Here is a 24,844-nt window from a genome sequence, read left to right as displayed (position 1 = left end):
ACAGAGGCTGTGTGCGTGGCCGAGCGGGGGATATCAGTGATATTTAACGATCCTCTCGTGTGCAGAGCAAACACTGGAGTGATCGTCTGATCACTCCGGTGTTTGTAAATAACTGGGGACACATAGTACTATTTGCCCCCAGTATGAATGAACAGGATGTGATTTAAAAACAAAAAGGAGCGCCTCCACTTTTTAATGATAAAAACGCACAACTGTAATGTACTTACAAGTCGGTAGTAAAATGGCATGTAGAAAACAATTGCGAAAAAAATTTCTAAGAGGATGAACTACTATGTAACAAGCAAAAAGATATTCTGTGTCAGTTGTGAACTGATGTTATTACATTTCGGAACTGTTATTAAGTATCAGTTCACAACTGACAGAATATCTTTTTGCTTGTTACATTGTGGTTCATCCTCTTTGAATTGTTTTTCGCAGGCTATAATTGTCTTTTTTATTATTATTATTACTGTTGGGGGGGAGGGGGGGCTTTGGGGAAATATTAGAGGTCTAAACAGACCCCTGACATCTCCCTTTTGAAATAGAAAAAGAAATTGAGGAGGCAGAGTCCTCAATTTCTTTTTCTGCACTAAATGATGCACTGCGATGCGTTCTAACAACGCATTGCAGCGCATGTGCATGGCGTATACCACAATATGCTGCACGTGTATCTTATGTGTGTGGGGGCGAGGGGGTTTGTGTTTTTTTTTGTTCATTATTTTACAGATTTTTTTATTTTTAAATAATGGTATTTTTTAAACCTTTTACTTTTGGAGGGGCCTATGGGGGAAATATTAGGGGTCTAAACAGACCCCTGACATCTCCCTTTTGAAATAGAAAAAGAAATTCAGGACACAGAGACCTCAATTTATTTTTCTGCAGCCTCAGCACTCAATGAATGGGAAATACTCAGTACAGAGGCTTCCCATCCATTCAGAAACTAATGATAGTAAAAATATTTACTATCAAGCGGTCTCTGAATGTGGAGGAGCCTCTGTACAGAGTGCTTCTCCCCATTGAGGAAAACATGAACAGGAAGTGATGTAAATCACATCCTGTTCATTCATACTGGGGACACATAGTACTATGTGTCCCCAGTTATTTACAAACACGGGAGTGATCAGACAATCACTCTGGTGTTTGCTCTGCACGCGAGGATCGTTAAAAATCACTGATATTTAACTATCCCCCGCTCGGCCACGCACACAGCCGCTGTCATCCCCGGAAACTGACAAGGTGACAGCGGCTGCTCTCTCCTCCCCGCTTGTGGGGGAGAGCAGCGGGGATCCATTGAGACACAGATCCCTGCCTGGAGCGGCTTCAGGCAGGGATCAGAAGCTAAATATGCCGGCGGCCATCGGCCGCGGTGCCGGCGGAGAGGGGGGGCCGCCCGGAATTTTAGTTAATAACTGTCATCAGCGGCTTGTGAGCCGCTGATGACAGCTATTATTTGCAAAGGGGACAGTCAAGGGAACAGTTCTGCTATAAGTTCATGGTCGCTTAAGCGACCATGAGCTTATAGCAGAACTGTATTGAGGAACGCAATCTACAGCCTGCTATTGGATAATTTGAAATTACATATCCAATATTAGGCTGCCAATTGAACACGCCCACTGCCTACAGAGGAGGGACCTGAGGGATGAAGTTCTCCATCAGGTCCACTAGTTCCTGATTGAGAGCAGGCAGTGGGCGGGCTCAAATTGAAAGCCTGCTTTTGGTTATTGCAATTAGAAATATCCAATAGCAGGCTAAGGATGACTGGGCAGAACATTTACGAAGAGGGCCGGGGGGCTAAGAGGAAAAAGGAGGCGGGGCAATGGCAGGACGGGATGCGCGGAACGGAAAGGACGGTGGCAGCGGCGACACGGAGCGCGGGCAAGAAGAAGGACAGGAGGGAAGAACCGACACAGGCACAGTGGACAGAGGTGGTGGCAGCGAAGGAACCACAAGACTGCATACAAACAAGAGGTACTAAGGGAAAGGGGGTGGAGGTTCGGTTAGCAGTCTATTCTCCCCGCTAGTGCCGGCTGCAGGGGTCTGTGTACCCGCGGGGGTTCAGAGGGACACAGACCGCTACAGCCGGCACCAGCTGGGCGAGACGAATACAGAAGGATCAACAGAAAGGATGGGGCTGGAGACAAGGATGGGGGGGCGTTGAGGGTGAGCAGCCAGGTTATTTAGAGTTTAATATACGGTGGCGGGCGCAGAGTAGGGTTAGATGACATTGGCTGGGGCAGTACTTAGAAGTGATCTGGGGGACTTCTTTATTTGCGACGGTTTTAGCTGTTTGTGCGCCTGTTTTCTGACACCGCAAAACGATCGCACAGTTTAGATTTTGCGAATTGTCGGAAAACAGCCGCAGTTAGGAATGTGTAAGAAACAAGCGCAGGGAGGCTTAAAAACACACACATATGAAAGAAATATGCGGTAGAAAGAGTTGCGCTGTAGATAATAGAGAAAAATAGCGCAAGTGCCTTGATAAATTCCCCCCAGTGTGCTTGGAAAACAGATAGTCTCACCATTCTCAGGTTGTCCTGTTCAGTGGCTCTCTCAGCCTCCCCAAACCTTCCAGCCTCCCAGGCTGTTCATGTGCCTCCAGCACACACCAAACTTGGCTTGGCCTGTGTGTTCCTCCAGCACACACAGCTACCTGGCTCCACTCTGACATCTGGGTGGAGTCCTCCTGACTCCCGAACACCTATGTTCCTCTTCCCAGCTGGAGCCCTGAACACACTCCAGCACCCTCCTCATGAGGGATGCACACAGGTGCACAATCAGGTGCTGGCTGCCACTAAAGCATGGACCCAGGAATAGAGATTTCATCCCACCCAGAGATCTAAGAAATCTCCTGGCTCCAGGATCCCAACTATGATCCAGAAAACCTGGAAAGGACTGAGAAGCCAGCTCTTTCCTGGTACAAGCAATTGCTTCCTGGAGCCACTCAGCCCCCCTGACCCACCGCATGGCTTCCTGATTGGCCAGGAAGCCGGCTCCATGCTCCCTCGCTGCAAGGAAGTTCTGGTATTGGGGTAAGTACAAGTACTCGCCCAAATGTTCAGTATCAGCACCAATACTGATAATTAGTGCATCCCTTTGTGTATATATGTATATATGTGTGTATGTGTATATATATATACACACACACACACTCTCTGTATATGTGGGCATTGAACAAGAATTTTAAAAACTTACAAACTGAAAAAAAAAATGAACCCCCAAATGATTACAGTTTCCATTTAAATAATATGAAAGGTTATTAAGGAATAGCAAGTTGTTATATGAATGTAGCTGTGCCTAATTAAGCATTAAAATATCGGCTTTTTTGGCTTGCCCGGCAGACTTCTTTGTTCCTTGGCTCCGTATCATAGAAAGTAGCTCCTTCAGAGCTATGTATACTAGTATATATGCATTATTTAGTCAGAAGATTAAAAGTGTTTGCTGAGTATGCACATTTTTGTTCTCAGTTTTTGGACTACACAAGCTTCTAGTGTGATCTAACTTGGGGCCATAAACTACACAACATTTAAGTGATAATTAACCGTATCTAAAAAAAAAATATATAGTATTATGGACCCCAGTACATACCTTTCTTGAATGTGCCTTTCCATTTTCCCACTGTGGTCGATTTCAAATCTTGCTGTGAAAAATGTTCCCTCTGACAATCGTGCCTTAGGGTGGCTCTGTCCCCTTACAGGGACCCATGCAGTCACCTATGCATGTGTGTTCCCATCTGGATACATGGACACGTGTATTTATGTCCACTGAAGCCTATGGTCCTGGAGGCAAGTCACTCACATGCTCCTTCCTCCAGCTGCTGATTGACAGTGGCAGTTGCTCATGTCATCCAATCAGGTTCTCTGTTTAATTTTCAAAGCTTAATTTAACAAGCTAAAAAGACGCTGACTGGTTGCTAACTGGTTGGGCAACTGCTCCAGATTCTGTCTGATACAGTTACAGCACAAGCTCAAGCTCCCTATACAGCACACAGATACAGCACAAGCTCCCTAATAGTATTATTCTAGGATAAATTCCTTTAACCTCTTGCCGTCCGCCCGTTAAGAAAAGACGGACGGACGGCAGACTCGCATCAGCGGGTTGCCGTCTCCAGACGGCATTTTTTTCCTGCTCGCGCGGGCACGGGCAGGAGTACCCCGTCTTTTATATTTTACTAAAAAATTGGGTAATAATAAATGTTTTAGAATTAATTATAGGGGAAACAGTTTTTTTTTTTTAATTTTTCCTTAATATATTCAAAAATAAAAACCCCAGTGGTGAACAAATACCACCAAAATATAGCTCTATGTGTCCCCAAAAAAAGGGTATAAAATTCATTTCAGTACAGCGCTGCATGACGGAATAAATGTCAGTCAAAGTACCGTAGCGCTGAATACTGAAAAATGGCCTGGATGGGAAGGGGGTTTAACACCCCGGATGTCAACTGGTTAAAATAACCATAAACTGACTGGAGAGCATGTCCCCAACTCAACCAAATTAAACTCCTCTTCATAATTCTTGGCTCCTACAAGCAGATTAAGAGGGGGTCTACGCCGCCACTTCCTGGTCTCTTCTTGCACTACAGCTTGGCGATGGCATAGTATGGACACTAACAAGCCTGTAGAATGGGTGTACCACATGGACTCTATATACCAGATGAAACAAATGCTCTCTTGGGATAAAGATATCTCAGATACTTTATTGATTTTTTTGGTCTACATGGCTTAATTTTAGACACTCCAAATACCTTACCGCCTATTGATTTATTTTAGGCTCTTACAGAATATTTGAGAGCTTTTGGCAGCTGTGGATGGTGGTTGGAGCACCCTTCCTATTTCTCTACTCCTAATGCCAATTTCCCATGCCCCCCCTCCACCTTTTCTTGTGTGCTCTCGGTTCCCTGATCCACTAACCTGAACCATTTCCCACTTAGCTTCCCCCCAACCCCTTAAGCTATCCCTCTGGATAGGATATCTGGTTGATGTTTCCATACCCAGCTCAGCATATTTTGTTACCTGTTTTTTTTTTTTATTCTTTATTTTGAATTTTCAGATATAATAGACAATAAGTACAAAAACAGTCTATGCCGTATTCCATTCAATTACAGTAACAGGTATATTAATCGAGTAAGCGTATCTCGTCGCTGGCGTCCGCCATCTTGTCCCCACATGTTGCCCTCGTTTCACCGCTGGATCGCGGCACCGAAAGCGAGCGGATCCTCGCACCCGCTAAAAAACGGTCCATGGCAGCCCCTCCGCTCGGTTAGTGTCTCGGGCGGTGCGGGCGGGCAGTATCGCCGGTTTTAAATAACGTTTATGGCCGCGGCTGCAGGAGCGCTCTCTCTCTGCAGCCGATCACATGGGCGCCGGAACCGGAAGTTTCACGAATAGTTTTAAGCTGCTATGTATGTATATGTAAACAATGTTTAATGTACTAATAAAAGTAATGTTTAAGCCTATGTGAGACCGGCATGCTTGTGTACAATGAAAGCCCCATTTTATTGTGTTTCTTAGTCTGTATTAGTTTTGCACAGAGTGGGGAAGAGTTGGACCCCATGTCAGGTTATTACTGACATGGGCATCACTGAGTCTATAACAAGTGCCCAGATCCCCAGGTATACTTTAAAAAAAAAACATTTTTATGATATTTTTTTGTCTTCAGTTACCAATTTGTATTAGAAGGTTGGGGGGCTGCAGGGTAACATCCAACATTCCAGTGACACTGACAGTGCACATGGCTGCCATCTACAGGAACTGTCAGTATCACTGCAATGGTGGATAGGTAAGAGCCAGGTGCAGACACCATTTCAGTGACACTGACAGTGCTTGTAAGTGGCAGCCAGGTGCACACACCTTTCCAGAAACGCTAACAGTGGAACTGGCTGCCACCTACAATCACTGTCACTGAAATAGTGTGAGCAACTGGCTGTTAGTTAGTGCCTTTGGAATGGTGCATAGGTAGGAGTCCGGTGCACTGTTAGTGTCATTGGAATGGTGGGTGGGTGGGAGTCAGGTGCACTGTTAGTGTAATTGGAATGGTGGATAGGTAGGAGTCCGGTGCATTGTTAGTGTCATTGGAATGGTGGATGGGTGGGAGTCAGGTGCACTGTTAGTGTCATTGGAATGGTGGATGGGTGGGAGTCAGTGCACTGTTAGTGTCATTGGAATGGTGGATGGGTGGGAGTCAGTGCACTGTTAGTGTCATTGGAATGGTGGATGGGTGGGAGTCAGTGCACTGTTAGTGTCATTGGAATGGTGGATGGGTGGGAGTCAGTGCACTGTTAGTGTCATTGGAATGGTGGATGGGTGGGAGTCAGTGCACTGTTAGTGTCATTGGAATGGTGGATGGGTGGGAGTCAGTGCACTGTTAGTGTCATTGGAATGGTGGATGGGTGGGAGTCAGTGCACTGTTAGTGTCATTGGAATGGTGGATGGGTGGGAGTCAGTGCACTGTTAGTGTCATTGGAATGGTGGATGGGTGGGAGTCAGTGCACTGTTAGTGTCATTGGAATGGTGGATGGGTGGGAGTCAGTGCACTGTTAGTGTCATTGGAATGGTGGATGGGTGGGAGTCAGTGCACTGTTAGTGTCATTGGAATGGTGGATGGGTGGGAGTCAGTGCACTGTTAGTGTCATTGGAATGGTGGATGGGTGGGAGTCAGTGCACTGTTAGTGTCATTGGAATGGTGGATGGGTGGGAGTCAGTGCACTGTTAGTGTCATTGGAATGGTGGATGGGTGGGAGTCAGTGCACTGTTAGTGTCATTGGAATGGTGGATGGGTGGGAGTCAGTGCACTGTTAGTGTCATTGGAATGGTGGATGGGTGGGAGTCAGTGCACTGTTAGTGTCATTGGAATGGTGGATGGGTGGGAGTCAGTGCACTGTTAGTGTCATTGGAATGGTGGATGGGTGGGAGTCAGTGCACTGTTAGTGTCATTGGAATGGTGGATAGGTGGGAGTCAGGTGCACTGTCATTGGAATGGTATACACACAGTACACCTGGATCCCACCTGAGGCTGGGGGAAACTATGGAAGAAGGAGGCAGAGAAGTACTACTAACGTTATTAGTTTTAGTAGAATGTATACATGCAGTCAGGTTTATTAGGAGAGGGTGGGGTGAAGGTCTACTTTAAAGCCAGAGACAGCCAGTCAACTAGCATTTTCAGAAAGGTCAGGCATGGCATCCTCTGCACAGGTTTCCTCTCACATTCCAATACAAAGTTGTATTCAGTCCCCAGCCATATGTTGTTGAGCATAATATAAATTACGTGGGTAGAACGCTGCTTCACTGATAACACAGCTGCTAACCATACACGGGGTAAACACTGACATATCGTGTCCGATCACTGCGCACCAAATCCGGCCCCGGAGCGATCGCAGCGATCATGATTACCGTATCTTCTCTTCCAGTGATGTCATCGCTCTCACCTTGACAGACAAGTCACGCCCTTTTTTCCCGAGCCGCGGACTGCCATTGGCCGGCAGAGTGAGACATCTGCCTTCCTATTGGAATTGACCTCTGCCAATCGGAAAAAGGGAATGTTTGCTCCCGCCTCCGGCCGCGGCGATGTCAGGGAATATGGCGGCTGCTGTGTGTTGAAGCTGTTTGGGAAATTGCGGCGGTGTGTGAGGGGGGGTTTCGGCGGCCTTCTAAACTATGAGACGGGCCGGCGTGGCGCAGGTGTCTAGGCCCGGAAGGAGGCTGTGGAGGAAGCAGGCTGGCTGCGGTGAGAGGGACGGTCGGTGTTTGTAGATAGCAGGCTCAGGGGCACAGCTAAGACCCCCTCCCTTAGGAGGCCACCGAGTCAGCCAGGACCGAGAGCTGGAATGGGGCGGCTACGTGTGTCCTTCCCGAGTCTGGGCCTCTGCTTTTTCCTGGCGCTGGGTTATGTCCAGGCGGCTCCACTTCCTGGAACAGGTAAGAGGCTGGTACTGATCCTTCTCTATGGGGCATCACGTCTGTGCCCGGCACTGCTGTGCCAACCTGCTGCTGGCATGTACACTGTGCTTTATGACAGCTTCATCTTACTTGATCACCTATCTCTGAGTGTGTGTATATATATATGTGTGTGTGTATAATATATATATGTACTTACTCCTTTTTATTAGCTGTGGATAGATGAGGGCCTCATTCACACAGGCTAATTCTTACGACAGCAGTTTCCTATAACAGGTGGTTTCGAAGAGCTGCGACTGCCCAACTTGTACAAAGCAAACCCTTGCAAATGGTGGTAGGGCTGCACCTGTGGTTGCAAGAGAGCCACTGAAATTTTCTTTTCTCTGCGTTCAGTTTTAGGCCTCATTCATACAGACTAATCGGGTCTGGCAGTGGATTCCTGCGGCTGTGGTTGAGGACAGCTTGGGCCGCTCAGCCTGTACAAAGCAATGATGGGCTGACAGGAGCTGTCCGCCACTTTTCACATATACCCGCACCTCCAGCAGTTACCTACGGCTAGGTTCCGACGACCGGCACCGGGTAAGAGATATTGCCAGCACACCAACAATCTCGTTTATAAGGGAAAAGCTTTTTTATTTTTTATATGATCACATAGAAAATCAATGTTTACAGACTGCGCAATGACCCTTCCTGATGCTGTGCGGTATTCAAACGTTGCTTTCCTATGTGATCATACAAATACATTATCTAGTAGCGGTGACTACTTTACAACACACACAGGGACCATGGGGAACAAAAGTAGCCACCCTCCAGAAGGAAGGACAGTGTCGGCACCAATTCAGAGATGATTTGAGGATCTACAGCTGAGTGATACACGAATAGGATACATTTTTGTTAAGGTACTTGAATGTATTTTTTGGCTTTAACTCTAGTTTAGTGTCGCTTTAAGAGGGTGCTGCAATGACTCCTGCCTGGTCATGGTGTATCTAGATATAGTGTCAATATACTGACAAGCTTGTTTCTAAGATAATAGTTTATAGGAATAGGAAAGCTCTTCACTTATACACAAGATTGTTGTTGTGCTGGCGATATAGCTTATCTAGGGCTGGTCGTCTGAACCTAGCCGTAGGTAACTGCTGGAGGTGCGTGTATATGGGGGGGTTATCAATTGGAATTTCGGGCACAGCCTCCCCAGACCTTTTATCTGACGACATTGCCAAGAGATCAATTGAAAGCTTGTAGATTGCATCCAGCTCTTGGCCTCCCAAAATGTGGTCGTGCCTGTCCCAGAGGAGCAGCAATTTCTAGGGTTTTACTCCCATGTTTTCTTGGTGCCAAAGCTGTCTGGAAAGTTCAGGATGATCCTAAATTTGAGCAAGATAAATTTGAGCAAGATGAATCAGTTCCTAGTCTCCAAACATTTCAAGATGGAGAGCATTTATTCGGTTCGAATGATTCTTCAGCGGTCAGTTTTTATGGTCACCCTGGACTTAAAGGACGCGTACCTACACATACCTATTTGTCCGGAGCACCAAAGATTCCTGCGATTTGGGGTGAAAACAGGGCAGGGAATCAAGCACTGGCAGTTTCGGGCTCTTCCGTTTGGCCTCTCGGCGGCTCCCAGAATCTTCACGAAGGTTCTGGCGGAGCCGGTCTTTTTTTTGCGCATCCAGGGAGTGTGTCTTATCCCCTACATAGACGACATTCTGATCTATGGTCCTTCGGAAGAGGCAGTTCTGGGCAGTCTACAGAAGCGCCAGGACTTGCTAAATCTTTTGGGTTGGATCATAAATCAAGAAAAATCGGTTCTTGTCCCTGGTCAGTCGGTGGTTTTTCTCAGCTACTGAATGGATTCAGTAGCTGGGAAATTGTTTCTGACCGAGGAAAAGGTGAGCAAGCTTCGCTCAGAGCGCACGGTCGGGGGGTGCTTTTTTCTTTTCCCTCTACAGGGAAGTGGATTCCAGAGGGGTGGACGATTTTAGCTCAGGACTGGGATTTCGGTCTGGACTATGCATTCCCTCCGCTGGTGCTGCTGCCACGAGTGCTTCAGAAACTGGGCAGGTCAACCTGTTCTCTGATTCTAGTGGCCCAGGAGACCTTGGTTTTCGGAGCTTATGATAAGGTCAATACACCCTCCTTGGTGTCTGCCACAGTGCAGGGATCTGTTGTGTCAGGGGCCGGTCCTGCATCCGAACCCGGAGTTCTTGCAATTGAGGGCCTGGCTCTTGAGAGGCGGCTCTTGCAATTGAAGGTCTGTTCGGACAGGGTGGTTGAGACTTTCCTGTCCAGCGGGAAGATAGTGACCAGAAAAATATATGACCAAGTCTGGAAGATCTTTTCTTCCTGGTGTACAGGCAAGAGTATCGCTTTACCTTCGGTTCCAGTTGTATTAGATTTTTTGCAAGATGGTCTGGATAAAAAGTTGGCAGTCAATACCCTAAAGGTTCAACTTTCTCGGCCATTGCGAGATAAGACGTTCCGGCCATGGGATCTGTCCTTGGTGTTGGGGGGACTAGCTGAGTCGCCCTTTGAGCCACTGGAGGAAGTTTCTATGAAGTGGCTCTCGCTGAAAATGTTTTTTCTCTTGGCGATTACGTCAGCTTGGAGGGTGGGGGACTTCCAGGCTATTTCTATTTAAAGAACTCTATTTACTGATTTTGCCGGATAGGGTAGTGTTGAGACCGGATCCTTTGTACCTACCCAAGGTGTCCTCCAGCTACCATAGGTCGCAGGACATTGTGCTGCCTTCTTTTTGCGATTTCTCCTCAAAAGCCAAGGGAATGGGAGTTTCACACTTTGGATGTTAGAAGATGTTTAAATATTTGGAGGAATCTAGGTCATTCAGAAGATCCAGTTACCTATTTGTTCTCTATGCAGGGCCTAGCAAGGGTCTGCAAGCCTCTAGGGCCTCACTAGGCAGATGGATTAGGGAGGTTATTAAGTTTGTGTACCTTTTCAGAGGGCCAGGAAGTGCCTTCTGTCAAAGCGCATTCCACCAGATCTCTAGCGACCTCTTGGGCAGAAAAAGCTGGGGCATCGGTGGAGCAAATTTGTAAAGCAGCAGTCTGGTCAAGGCAAGATACCTTCTGTGAAGCACTATCGGTGGAGGTATTGTCGCAACAGGACCTCACCTTTGGCCGTAAGGTGCTGCAAGCAGTGGTCCCGCCCTGAGAAGGTAGGCTTGCTGGGAGTGTACTTGGTGATTCTCTCAGGTTGCTGGCCTGGAAGATGATTGGAGAAATGTTTAGTTATTACTTATAACGGGATTTCCACAAATCTTCCAGGACAGCAAGCCTACTTCCCACCCTAATTTGTAGTTGTAGAGCTATGGTTGTATGGAGTGTGGTGTTACCACGAACACTGGTGGTAGTATACTTTTATCACAACTGAGGTAAGAAGGGGTGGGAGGGTATTTAACTACCTTTTTAAATTGTGTTTCCTGCTCCTCTCCTCTGCCAAAATGTTCTGATTTCACTGTGCATTGGAGACTGCAGCAAAATAGATAAAGCCCCCATTTCCTGGCTGATCCAGCATCATCTAGCACTTTGTCGCCAACCTTTCTGTACCTTTCATTCATTAGATTTAAATTCTTTCGGTCATGGAGGATCAACATCACATGTGGGTATTATCTAGGGTGGTGTTCCTAGTAATGCAGCCTGCCAAGAAATGCTCACTCCTCCAGACTGATATGCACCCATCAAGGCATTTTGACATTTGCACAGCTCCTCAAAAGAGGCATCCTACTAATGGCACCAGGCATGCTGAGGGCTCTTGGGGGGATTTCTGAGTCAGGGTGCTGTGATATTTTCAGGAAGCTATGTACAACACCCTGCCAGCACCTCCCACCAGCCATGACCTGCCTGATTTGCATAGAAAAACACTGTAACCCAGTGATCATATCTCCTAAAATAGTGTGTTAAGGAAAATTTTTTTATTTTTTTGATGGAAATGGTTATTTTTATGCCTGAGCTGTGCAATTCAATTTTATGTTACAGAACAGGTATTGGCCTTGTAAAGTGCTCAGCTCCCTTTTTTTAAATTTCTTTTTCACCTTTTGTATAAGTGGCCACATTGTATTGTGTTATTGTTATTTGTGTCAGTGGACGTTTCTTTCCTTTAATATAAAACTGCAGCGGTTATTGTGCAGAGTTCAGATCAAATGAACTGGTCAGCCAGTTGGTCTGTCTTACTCCTTTGCTTTATTCTGGAGCGCTTGGTGTGGGACATATTAGTCCAATCTAGGGACCATGAAGCTCTTTTTAAAGGGCATGTATTTCCATTGCAGTATATTCCATTGTATACTGCATTTAAAGCAGTCATCGTTTCTTTAGAACTATAAGTGCCTAAGACTTGTCTAAAGGTGCCCATACACCTTGCGATTATCGTTTGAAAATCCAACGCGATCGGGTTTTCGTACGATAATTATCCAGTTGATGGGAAGTGAACGATAACAATTACTGTACAACTGGCGAATTTCCTCGAACGGTCATGCTGGAAAACACTAAGTTGCATTTCCATGCGGAAAAGTCGCAACATGAACGCTGCACATGCGCAAATGAAAATCCACGATTTCAATTGACGAAATTCGACCAGTTAGTATTTGCTAACGAACGATAATCGGAATCTACATTGGTCGGTGCACGATGGGGTATTCGAGCGGAATTTGAATAGGGGTTCGATGACGGGACAAAATAAATCAAACGATAATTGTGAGCTACGGCACCTAACTTTTGATGTTTTCTCTAGCTGTAAGTGGAGCTGACACCTTAGAGTACAATTCTGTATAAATTTGCCAACCCCACCCCCTGAGATTCTGTCTGCTGATTTTTGTTGTATATCAGCTGTACTTGTCCTCCATCAAGCTTCAAGCCTTTCATGGAAGTGTTGAGAATCATCCTTTTCCCTTATGGCTTTTTCTTTTTCTGTGTGGTTACTTTGCAGATCATACTTTGTTTTTTTTTTTTTTACCAAAATACATTTCCATATAAAAATGCTGTCAAATATAAGGTAGATAGTTGGAAGTGTAGATAGTTAACACACTGAAGTTAATTGAATGTTTTCTTACACTTCCTGGTTTGCTGATTCCTGTAAGTGTGCATCGGTCACTAGAAATGGTACAGGAGCTTCTTTGAGCAGTTAAAAGCGCTTTTCCTCCCCATAGACTTCATTGGAAATGCCCAAGAACGCTCAACAAAAGCATGTTGCACATTTTCGTGAGTCTTTTTGCACAATAGTTTATGAGCTGCCAATCAAAATGCGCGTATTCATTTATGCGTGTTAAAACGTGCATACAAATGTGCACAACGCGCAAATAAGCTCATGCTGCTAACGCGCGTATAAACGCGCAAAAACTGTGCCGCCTAGGTGTGAACCAGGGCTGACTGGTCAGATGTGAACATAGGCAATGGAAAGAATTGGGATACCTCCTGTTGAGCGTTTGTAGCTCTTAGGAATGTAGGTTACAAAACACTCAGGTTTAAATGGGGCCTTACGGGTCATGCGCAGAGTTGTAAATCCAGGCGTATAGGCATACGACATAAAATATGCCGCAGCACTTTTCTGTCTATAGACTTGTATGAATGGAAAACACGGCACGGGTATACCTGTGAAAACAGCCCTACAGGCATTTACACGTGCATTGGCGTAAGTTCCTGAACGAGAAATTTCGAGAACTTACACCTGTATACATGTAAACACATACAGCCTTTTGTTGTCCATACAATCCTCCTAGATAAAAAAACACAGGAGCTGGGGCTCACGGGTGCCACAAATACAGATGTGTTGAATGCTGTATTCCTATAAGTCTGTATTTGTGCCCTTGTCATACCAAAAAATATATAGTCCTTCCCTTTTTTAGGTGTTTATTTGGTGAAGGCCTTTGTGCAGATTCCAGGCTTCTCTGAGCAGTTTGAGAGAGAAACTTTAGTGTCAGACTGAGGGACAGACCGAGCTTCCTCTCGTTAACACACATTGTCTCATTAACCCTTTGTTAGGACAGTGTTCAAATCTGATGAGATCTGCCAGCACAGTACAGACAGGGTTAATTAGCGTAAGGATATCTTCCCGCAGCCTCCTCCTTCCAAGGAGAACAGTGGTCAGCACAATAGTGACATCACCAAATGTCCAATTTTTCTACAAAAAAAAAGCAGTCGGGGGCAGCAGTGCGTTTGGATCGCACTACAAATATAGAACTATGAGGCCGTAGGAACCATCACAGACCAGGAAATTATATTTTAAGCCAGAATTCAAGACAAAAGCTATGTTTTTCAGCATACAGCTTAGTCCCAATAAACATGTCCTAGATGTTCTTTATTACTTAGCCAGTCTTATTCACCTTTTTGATTTAAGGTCCACTTTAAATGATGAAGGAATAACCCCTATAAGGCCTATTTGCTGCCAAAGTTTTCATCTAGCGATCTACACACACTGGCAATGTATGAATTTGCATTATATGTAAATTGGTAGCTCCGCAGTGTGTACTTAGTGTGTCTAAGGCTCTCTTCAGATCTCAGATCTCTGCAATGCTACATCGCAGGAGCATTGCAGTGTCCATTGTGGTAGGGCAGCCTGTTTATTTCAGTTGGCTGCCTACCTCCTGTACATCGCGGTAAAAATACGTTTTTTGTGTGTGTAAATCTCGCAATGCATACTAATACATCACCAGGCGTTGTGTGATGCAACGGCTAGATGCGTTGGGGTTGCATTAAGAAATAATGCTACAGCGGTGCACCTCAGTGTAACACGTGACGTGGCATTGCATGCGGGAACGCATGTCCTTCGTCCTTCCTCATTGTAGAGGTGTGAATGGAACCTTCAAGTTTTGGATAGTATTGAGGGGTTAGAACCTCTTTCAGGTTTTTATTGGTGTCTGAAATATAAGGGTCTGCCATTCATGACCTGATTTTTCATTTGACTTAAAGTAAAGGTAGAGGAAAAAAGCCCCTCGATCTTTTAGCCATAATGCGCTAGTATGCACAGCAAATGAACACACTATGGCAGACTTCCCTGCCTAAGCGATCACCTTCAGCGCTGCGTTCCTTCCTTGCTGGCGCTTCCATCTTCATCCTGATCTTCTGCGTTCTGATTCTTCAGCCACTTGATTGGCCAGGCCCTGATGACATAACTTCATACAGGAGTTGACTTATCTCAGTAAGAATCTTGCCCAGTCTGTGTATGTCCCTCTCAGTGTACAGGGACAATGACCGACAGGAAGAAGCTTCTACGGCAGAAGAGACTTGCACAGCCCCTTCTATCACAGACAGCCTACCTGTCAGCAGTCTCTTTTCTTTAGACTTCACTTCCACTCTAACTTGCTGAATGTTTGTTCTATGCCAGTCACTCAAAGTATTAAAACCAGGGCATTGGAACGATTTTAATGCATTTTAACATTTTCAGCAATGACAACTCCACTAATTTCTTTCTAAACAGGTTTCACTGGGTGACAGATCAGAACAAGAGGGCACATAAGGAGGATGTTAATGGCAGTCCTTGTATTTCTCTCATGACATGGTTACTTTGTGCTAGGGTAGTGTCAGAAATACTGTAACTAATCTTCCATTGTTTTGAATGCTGTGTGCCAATAAAAGGGGAAATGTTGATGCTATTTTATGGTTAGGTTATGGCATTTAATTATTTGTTAAGTTATTAGCCGGGTAAATTGGTCTTTCATTTGGTAGTACTCTGTCATTATGTCTAAGGTATGAGAAATGTAGCTGAAATATTGTGTCTTGTGCCTATGGGTGCTTTATGTCTGCTTCACTGTCTCCATGCAAAGGTTAATGCGTTGCACTGCCAATTTTTTGTTTTGTATCCCAATAAGGTTCAGGTGCCATTTGGGGTGTGCTAAGGTATGTTGGAAGCCCATGCAAAGCGAATGAGCAGCTCGTTTCTGTCTAGGAACTGTAATAAAGCAGATTTACTGAACTATTCCTGGCTCCCACAGGGCTGCTAGACCGGTCCCTGCATTCTCCTCTTCCCTGAACTCCGGTGGTCTAAGGACCGCTGATGTCTTCACATCTACCACAGGCTCCAGAGATCTGGGAGGAGAACTCTGGCCACCAGGTAGTGGGGGATCAGGTAAAAAAATCTGCCAGCACTTAACCCTTGGCGAGCGTGGGTAGCCCCACTGCAATTTGTACTTTTTGGTTTGCTCGGGGATGGGCTTCAACCAGTAAACCTGTTATGTAGAATGCTGTTGGGTTTGATTTTATATTTTTCTTTCTGCACTTCCTCATAACAGTGAAGGTAAACTTTGACAGGTGTCAGTTAGCAGTTCACAGATGTGTGTCTGCATTTCTACTGTATTCATGATCATGTGTTGTATTTTTTCTGAATTGGTGAGCCTGTATAGCAGTGGTTCTCAACCTGTGTAACCTCAGGGTCCACATTTGTCCTTGGTCATTAAGCCACGACCCAAGTCGCACTGCAACCGAACGCACGGCATTGCGGTGCCGTGTGTTCCGGTGCAGGCAATTGGAACTGTGGGTGGGAGGTGCGTTTGCGGTACCATTCAAATGAATGGCAATGCAGTGCAACTCCCACACCAGAACACCTAGTAGGTGCGATTCCATGGTACAGTGCATTAAATCGCACAGGACTGTTCGATTAATGCACTGTACTAGTGTGAGCAGTGTGAACAGGCCCTCAAAAACACTGACAGACACACACAACCACAAACACAATCACAATCTCACACACACAGACACGCTCCCAAAAAAATCTTTGTTTTTTTTAGATCCATCCAGTCTCCCTACCTTTATGAGAACTGGAGTAGATTCTCAGCCTGGGGTCCAGTGTGTGTGCTGCTTAACTCTGATGGAGCTCCATCCATATGTGCATTGCTTGTACAGCTCCCTTGCATGCCCTGTAAAGGTGCTGGGAGCCAGAATGTGATGCCACTCCAGTCCAGGCACCTCCTACAGGACATGCGAGGGAGCTGTAAGCAATGCCCGTATTGGATGGAGCTCCCTCATGGCCATAGCCCCAGCCCTCCTCAAGCTAGCACTCAGTGCCGGGCAGCATATTCTGAATGGCTGCTCAGCGCGAGAACTGACAGTGCTGCGCTAGAGGGAGGTTGAGAAGCCTCTCGCCTAGAAAAGTGGAAGGCGGTGGCGACACACTGAACATGGGGTCGCGACCCGCCAGTTGAGAACCAAGGCTGTATAGTGTTTAGCTTATACTTTAAGCGGGAGCAAGGCTTCACAGATATATACAATTGAAAATGATTTTAATTGTAGCTGATGCCTGGCACAAGTTCTGACTTCTTGTCATGTGTAACCACAATGGTTGGCTGTTTGTTGTACTGCAATAAAGAGGAAGTTTTAGTGTAAAAGGAAGTAGTCATTCTCTACCTGTATGATAAAGGGAACTTTGATGGACTAATGTCTTTATTCAACCTCAAATACTATGTAACTAGTCAGAATGGAAATAATGGAAAATACCTTTCCTGGGTTCTTAGCCTCGTTCCAAGTTCAATGCTGAGTGAGTCAGAGTCATTTATGAAGCCTCAATGGTCATAGTTTCCAGTACACTTGATGTGCACAGTTCCTGGTCAGTCACTTCTTAGTTGGTTAAGATGGGATAAGTGTCCTCCATGGAACCTGCATATTCAAAAACAAGCAAAAAATGGCTACTCCCATGTTTTCACTCTGACGGGTTCCCTTTTAAAGTACATTTTAGTATTGGTGGGCAGTATGCCGGGGCTAGTGGGTAAAGTTGGCACTGCATGAGAACGTGGCTTGACTGTCAGTGCCGCCATGTGATTTTTCAGCCTTCAAGGCTGAGAAGTGAAATTTTCAAGTGTCGGGCTGGCGTGGGCAATGGTCATCATTGCAGATAAGTGCAGCATGGACCAGGTGCTGAGGAGGGTGTAGTGGGTTGGTTCATCTTTTTTTCATTTTTTGTGAAAAGGTCAATTAACCCTTTAACGATAAATTACATTTAAAAACTATGCAGTTGGTAGCAGCTGATTTTCTGTATGAGATTTGTTGTAATTTGCAAATATTAAGCAACACATTTTTTGGACTAATAACCTGCAAGTGACATAATGAAGAATTATCTCTCCAGTGGCCTAGAGGCTGGAAGGAATGATTAAGAAGGCCGCAGGAACCAAAAAGAAAAATAGCAGCATAACGCACGTTGTTGCTATACAGTCAACAACCAGACCTTTTAATTCTACAGTTCTCCATATTTCTATACTTGGAGACCTGAGGTCAGGATGTAATGATCCATTCTCACTTCTGTTATATATCTGGGCATAAAAAAGAGCTAGAGGAATAGAAATTGTACTGATATGAATGTTCCATGGACGTTTATGCATCTAAATGCATGCTAACTGAAGCACTTGATGGACCATTGTGTCACATTTTTGCACAGGAACCTCTGGCAGCAAGATACTGTACAGATATTCATATTTTATGCACCTGAAGCCATCAAATGCAGGTTGTGTAGTGCTAGTTCCTAGGTTTGTACAGCTGGCTCCTAGTCATGGGAAAGATTTGTCCAGGCCTCTTGTAGATGTAAATCCAATCCCTCAAACCTCATATAATCTTGAAAAGTTAAAGGGTATTTATGGTGAAAAAGTAAATATATTTCTGTATTGAGTGAGTTCTGTCCCACTCCTAATAAAAATATCGATCTAGAAGTCTGTAAACATATTGAATATAAGCATAGGATGTACTTCCACAGTGCACTGACACAATTTCACTCAGCCATGTGAATATCAACTTCTTGTATCACAACTCTCACAGGATCCTGCTGACTGAACTATGACTCAATGTCTTAACTTCCCACAATGTGACATGATTGCTTGCTGGAAGCAATGCATGATGGGATATGTAAATCGAGGTTGCATCACATAAGGCAGCAGGGAAAGAGATGCAAAGCACACTGGGAATCCAGGAAGTTGATGAAAGTGATGGGCAGACAGAAGGCAACACTCACTATATAAAAGGGATTTATTTTTTTCTTCAAGTAATCTTTAATTGCATTATCAAAGACAACTCTAGAATGTATTCCTAATACAATGCTGATGTTTTCACAGGATATTGTGTGCTGGGACTTTACAACTCCTTTGAATGTTGTGGCTACATTAGCTAATGCAAATTAGTAAACAATCATAGTTTATGTAGTTTTAGTCAGGCTGAAAACAGACATAAGTCCATCAAGTTCATGGGGCAGAGAAAAACCTAAAACAGAACGCTATGCCTGCAGTTACCCACTGTTGATCCAGAGGAAGGCAGAAAGAAACCTCTATAAAGGGTTCAATTTGCTCTAACAGAGGAAAAAAATTCCTTCCTGATCCCATAGGCAATCGGATATTCCCTGAATCAACAATCTCTGGTATATATAAGAACTCAATATCCAATAATATTCTGTGCAATACAAATGAGCAAAGTAAACATGAGATTGTAGTCCATCATGGGAGTGGTGTGGAGCGGTGGTTACTTTACCACACACCGCAGGGGTGTGCGATTTCCTATTGCCTGACGCGTGGGACAAGCAGTTCCGAGTGCCAGGCAGGTGGTTTTTATTCTCTACATTTAGCCCTGCTGCGGGCAAGTTCGTTTTGTACAAGTGATCTGGGCAGTTATACAGCCACCCAGATCACTTGTAGCAGCCTGCTTCTGTCCCAGCACCACCTCCAAGCCATGGTTTTCAGGGTCCCCCACTCTTCTGGGGGGACCCAGGACCACAGCAAATGACTACAGGATGGAAAGCGGGGAGCAGTAAGGAGAACATCCAATCTGCTCTGTGTGATCAGTGAGGCAGGGTAGCTGCACTCACAGCCTTCCTGTCACAGCTGTCACAAGCCAGGCTGCAGGGAGCTTCATCTTCTGTATTGGAGGGCAGGCTCCATAAAGGGAACCTGTCGCCTCCAAATGCTATCACATTAGCCCCTGCGTGATAATAAAAAAATAGAGTGAGCGATTTACATCTACCTTTTTAATCTTTATAGAAAATACAAAATGTATTTTTCTGTCACCTAGTTTTTTTTTTTCCTCAACAATTTTTGTTTGCTGTCTACTATATGCAGGGCATGAAAAATGTTAGGGTGTCTCGTCAGTCAAAAATGTCATCAGTCAGCGGACTGTAGCCTTGCAATTTGTTTTAACATTTTTGGGGACAGATAGAGCTTTCTTTTGGAGCTATATAATCAGCACTGGGGGCGGGGGTTATTTTTTTAGACTATATAATGAAAAAAGTACCGTAAATGTAAAAAAACAAAGTTTTCCCTACGTTATGTTATAAACATTTATTCTATTTCTTACCCATATTTTTGGCAAAACCTAAAAGTCGCGGTCACGTCGTTTTTAATAGACTCCAAACATGTCAAGCCTTAAAATTGCTTGCCGCTCATCAGTTTAGTGTTATCAGTAATTAATGGCTCTAAAATGATTATTCTCGCTCTGACGTTTGCGGCGATATGTAACATGTGCGGCACAATAGGCGCAATTGTCGTTTTTGCATGTAGGCGCACCCAACGCATATCTGCGTGTGTATGTGGGGGGCGGGTGGACTTTAAAAAAAATAAAATAAGAAAAAAAATATTTTTTATGCTTTTTTTTTCTCTCTTATGATTCTTTAACTTTTCTATATTCTTCTTCTTCTTCTTCTTTTTTTTTTTTTACACCTTTTTTTGCTATTACATTGGAGGCTAACAAGCCCCCTATGTAATAGCCAATTTACATGACAGGTCCTCTTTATGGAGACATCAGGGATCTCCAAGACCCCTAATGTCACCTAGGGACCCCCAGAGAGGCTGATGAAGCAGAGATCTGCTTCATCAGCTTCTGTAGCTGGAGAGTGAGACTGAATGCAGGAAGTGATGTAATGTACATCACTTCCTGCATTCGGGGACTCAGGCTGGGTTCACACCTAGGCGTATTGAATATGCCCGTTTGTCGCGCGTTTTTGTTACCACGATTCGCGGTAAAAATAACGCGTGACAAACGCGCGTTTCCGAGGGCTACTTGGCTGTATCCCAATGGAAACGGTCAACAAAAACGGCCCAAAGAAGTACATGTACTTGTTTGAGCGTAGGCCGTTTTGTAGGCCGTTTCAGACGGGCGGAAATACGGAAAGGTGTGAACCATACCCATAGAAAACAACAATGGGATTTTCATGTTTGTACGTTTTGTAGAGCGTTCATAGAGCCTTGAACGCGCGACAAATCGTAAAGGTGTGAACAGAGCCTGAGAGGAGATCAAAGGGAGTTTGTGTACTGAACTCCCTTTGATCTCCTGTCACAGAGCCGTGCCGGTCCCGGGCCGCATCGGGCACAGTGGATCTCTGGACCGGCAACGGCAGTGACAGCTGCTAATACAAGCGATCGGGCGTCTCTAGAGACGCCCGATCACTTGAATGTAAAGCTCCCGGCCGGCCGTGTAATTACAACGGCCGGGAAGCTGCTCGTCGTGCTCCACCGTCCTCACGTCACAGAAAAGCGGACGAGTGGATTCTTCAAGCCCTGACTATGTGACAATATTGGTTGTAACTAGGGATGCACTGATACCATTTTTTTAAGACCAAGTACAATTACCAATACTTTTCCTGAAGTACTTTTTTTTTTTTTGTCATGTAAAACAATACAGATGAATGATTTTAGGACAGTGGTAGAGTGACAGGGTCCAGTCACAGCTGCAACCTATGCAACCCTGGTAGCTCTGCAACTGATACCAAGCTATAGAGGGACTACAAATCCCAGCAATACATTATACAGCAATGCAGAATAATATGAAGCTACATACCAGGGCTGTGCAGTGTCTCAGGACACTGCGGGTCTTACCAGGGCTGTTCTGGGTCTTCCCACGTCTGCTTGGGCGGGTGTGGGTGGCGGAAAAGAGGGGATGCGTGGCTGGACCGGCGCTGCATCTGCCGTGAGGTCCCCAGCAGGCTGCCCGAGCTCCCCAGCCAGCACTGTGTCTCATAGAAAATAAAGGATCTGGGTTTTTATTTTTGTATTGCCTAAATCAGTCTGAACAGTATTCCTAGATATAGGAAAGCTAATGCGGTCATCTTATTACTAACTGATATGACTTTAAAGGAGAACTGTGAGGTGAGTGCTTTTCACTCACCTCATAGTTCTAGCCGACCTGTGACAAATGAGACTGTCACAGGTCGGCTCAGTAGATCGGGAGGTCAGCGTACACATACCGGCGTTCGCTCACCTCTCGATCCTGTCACAGCTCTCTGCCGTGACAGGGGAGGGGCTGGATTCCTCCCTCCCCGCTCCGATCTGCCGGCGCTGACTGGCGAATCGGACGGGGGAGGGGGCGGGTACAGCTGGCTCTGCCTCCAGATAGGCAGAGCCAGCTGTCACTCACACAGCTGGGCAGATCCAGACATAATTGTCGGGATCCGCTTCAGCGTCTCAGTATACCGCAAGCAGTAGCTCGTGGTATACTGAGCCTAGGGTGACGGGAGGATGCTACTTTGTCCTCCCGTTACCCTAAGGAGAACTATGGGGAAAAGCCTTAACCCCATAGTTCTCCTTTTTAAAGTAGTCAACTTTAAAAAAAAAAAATTTCCAATACTGAATCAAACAAATATATAGGAAAGTATTTCTGTGCATTTTTGGCTAAACACTTTGTTGCCATGTTTACAAACAACTGGCTCAAAGTCACTCAGCTCGGCTTCCCTAAACTTCCTGTCTAGTTTAAGATCACAAGGGACAGAGCAGTCTCCAGCAGCTGTCCATCTACCAGCTTAGAGAAGGGAGGAAGGGGCAGGGCAGTGACTTGCCTTGCTGTGTCTGTGGGGACCCCCTCAGCTTACTAGCACATACAAGGGTGGCTCCATAGGACCCTGCATGGGAATGGAGCCACCCTAAAACATATCAGTGCCAGTGCTCAGGGGACCAGCTGATTCTGCTAAAACTTTTAAACATCAAGTAGCAGCATGCATTGTTAGTGATTTACTCGCCATTTGACATGGCTTCAAAACCTTTTGACTTCAATATCACGTATCAAGCTAAAAGCAGTGCTTGCATGTAGTTTTTTATTTTTTTGTTTTTGTTTTTTTATGGTCCTGAGCAACCTAAGAGCACTCGGTATGCAAATATATCTTCTAGCTCTGGAGTTTCTTTCTGGTTAAAGCTTCCAGTTGCATGCAGGAAAATAAAAATGGGTACGTGCAGCCACCACTTGCTTACTGTGTTTAACTGGTTTTTTTTTTATATCCAGTTTACTGCATGTTTTCGAGGCAATAATGATGAAAATTTAACCAGGAAGTAATTTCTCTCTCTGCAGTCTGAGCCCATTAAAATGTTTTTCCAAACTACATTATTTGGGTTTTCAAAAAGAGGTGATGGTGATAGCTGTTCATGTTCCTCTTGGAGACAGAATAGTCACCAGTACAGACAGTGAATGGAAATCTACCAAGGCCTCAGACTATATAATAAAATCTGAGGTTTTTTTTACCCTTACCAAACGATTTGGAACTATAGAGAAAAAAAATGGTTGGGCCGTTACTTTAATTGGCATGTTTTGGTCAGATGATGGCATGGTAAAGTTATCAGTGACTTTCTGCCCTCCTTCTTTAACCAGTGAAGAGGTGTGTTTTTTTTATTTTTTTTTTATTTTATTAGGTTTTGTCTACAGCAGGCTATCAAAAAATCATTTATTTTGAGTAGTCAAACACTCTCTCAAAAGGGTGGAGAGGAACAGGTCTTGTGTAGTTTAGCAAAAGACAGCTGGGCATGGCTGACACCATTCCTTGTGATTTCAGTTTGGAAAAGGCACGGTGTTGTCGGCCCACAAATGAGGGCATTTATACAAGGATCAGCATGTAATTTTCTGTACTTGCAGGGTCAAACAATTCATTCCTACACACCTACCTCATGTATCACTTGCCCCTCCCTTTTAGATTGTAAGCACTCATGGGCAAGGCCCTCATTAACATCTTGTGTGGAATTGTATTGTAATTGCCATGTCTTTGTCTTCCTTATATTGTAAAGCGCTGCGCAAACTGTTGAAGCTATATAAATCCTATATTATAATAATATAATTATTGTATAAACTAGTTTTGATATTAAACACAGCTTGAAGTGCGGCACCTTCTGTATTTCTATGAAATGGGTGAACAAGAGAAATCCCTTGTTTCCCTCATCCATGCTATACAGGAAGAGGAATCTCCACCTGCCAGTTATTGTATTGACGCAGGTGCCGGCTGTCTGAATAAATGATCAGCGACTACATATGATTGAAAGCAGTCACTGTTTAGCTGACAATTTTCCACACAGCTCCTTTGAATTTTTAATTGAAGTTTGTGAAGCCGGGAGGTGCCAATGGGGCTTCTCCACCGCTGCAAGTGCTTGTTTATGCCTAGGGGCACAGGAAAAAGCTATTTTACTTACATGATCGCTGACCTGCTGGGTCCCTCTGGGGCTGCTAGACTAATCCCCACAACATTTCTACCCTCCATGCCCGCCATCTAAAGACCGCTGACATTTCTCATGCAGGTTGCATAGACCTGCATTGGGCATAAGGACACCAGGGGACATTGCACCAGCTGGGCCTGGGGGGGGGGGGTGTAGGAATAGCAGGGATCAGGTAAGTAAAAGTGCTTTACTGCGGTCCTCTATGCATAAACAAGCACTTAACTCTTGTGGGGCAGGGGTAACGTTTTGGTTTGCCTGGAGATGGGGTTTAAACAACTTGTGCTACATATGCATAGGTTTTTGGTGTCTAGAATAGGTAAAATAAGTCAGTGTTAGATCAGTTTCACTAAAAAGGATTAGGGCATTGGTAAATACAGCTGTTATGGAGAGATTTCTCTTTTGATGTTTAGGAGCAGCAATTTCTATCAACACCCTTACAAGTAACTTCAGGATCGAAAGACCGAAGACTGTTCTGTAACATGTACTTTCAAACTATGTCCTTTACTATGTGCTGAGTTGCTGACCTGGAAAAAGCATGTGTATATTGAGTGTCAGGACACCTAATATGCACATGTCT

General features: G+C 45.0%; 1 protein-coding gene across 1 annotated transcript in view; it reads left to right on the top strand.

The window, feature by feature from the left end:
- The first annotated feature begins 7,432 nt into the window (after positions 1 to 7,432).
- LMTK2 (lemur tyrosine kinase 2) overlaps positions 7,433 to 24,844 on the top strand; it is an 81,470-nt gene continuing 64,058 nt past the window's right edge. The window contains exon 1 of the mRNA XM_018565331.1: positions 7,433 to 7,910. Coding sequence (XP_018420833.1) covers positions 7,820 to 7,910 — 91 coding nt within the window. The 5' untranslated portion in view covers positions 7,433 to 7,819. The remainder of the gene's footprint in view (positions 7,911 to 24,844) is intronic.

The sequence above is a fragment of the Nanorana parkeri genome, unplaced genomic scaffold (assembly GCF_000935625.1).
Source record: "Nanorana parkeri isolate BGI_ZX_2015 unplaced genomic scaffold, ASM93562v1 scaffold3, whole genome shotgun sequence".
NCBI lineage: Eukaryota > Metazoa > Chordata > Amphibia > Anura > Dicroglossidae > Nanorana > Nanorana parkeri.
The sequence above is the reverse complement of the archived record's forward strand: the minus strand, read 5'-3'. Positions and strand labels throughout refer to the sequence as shown.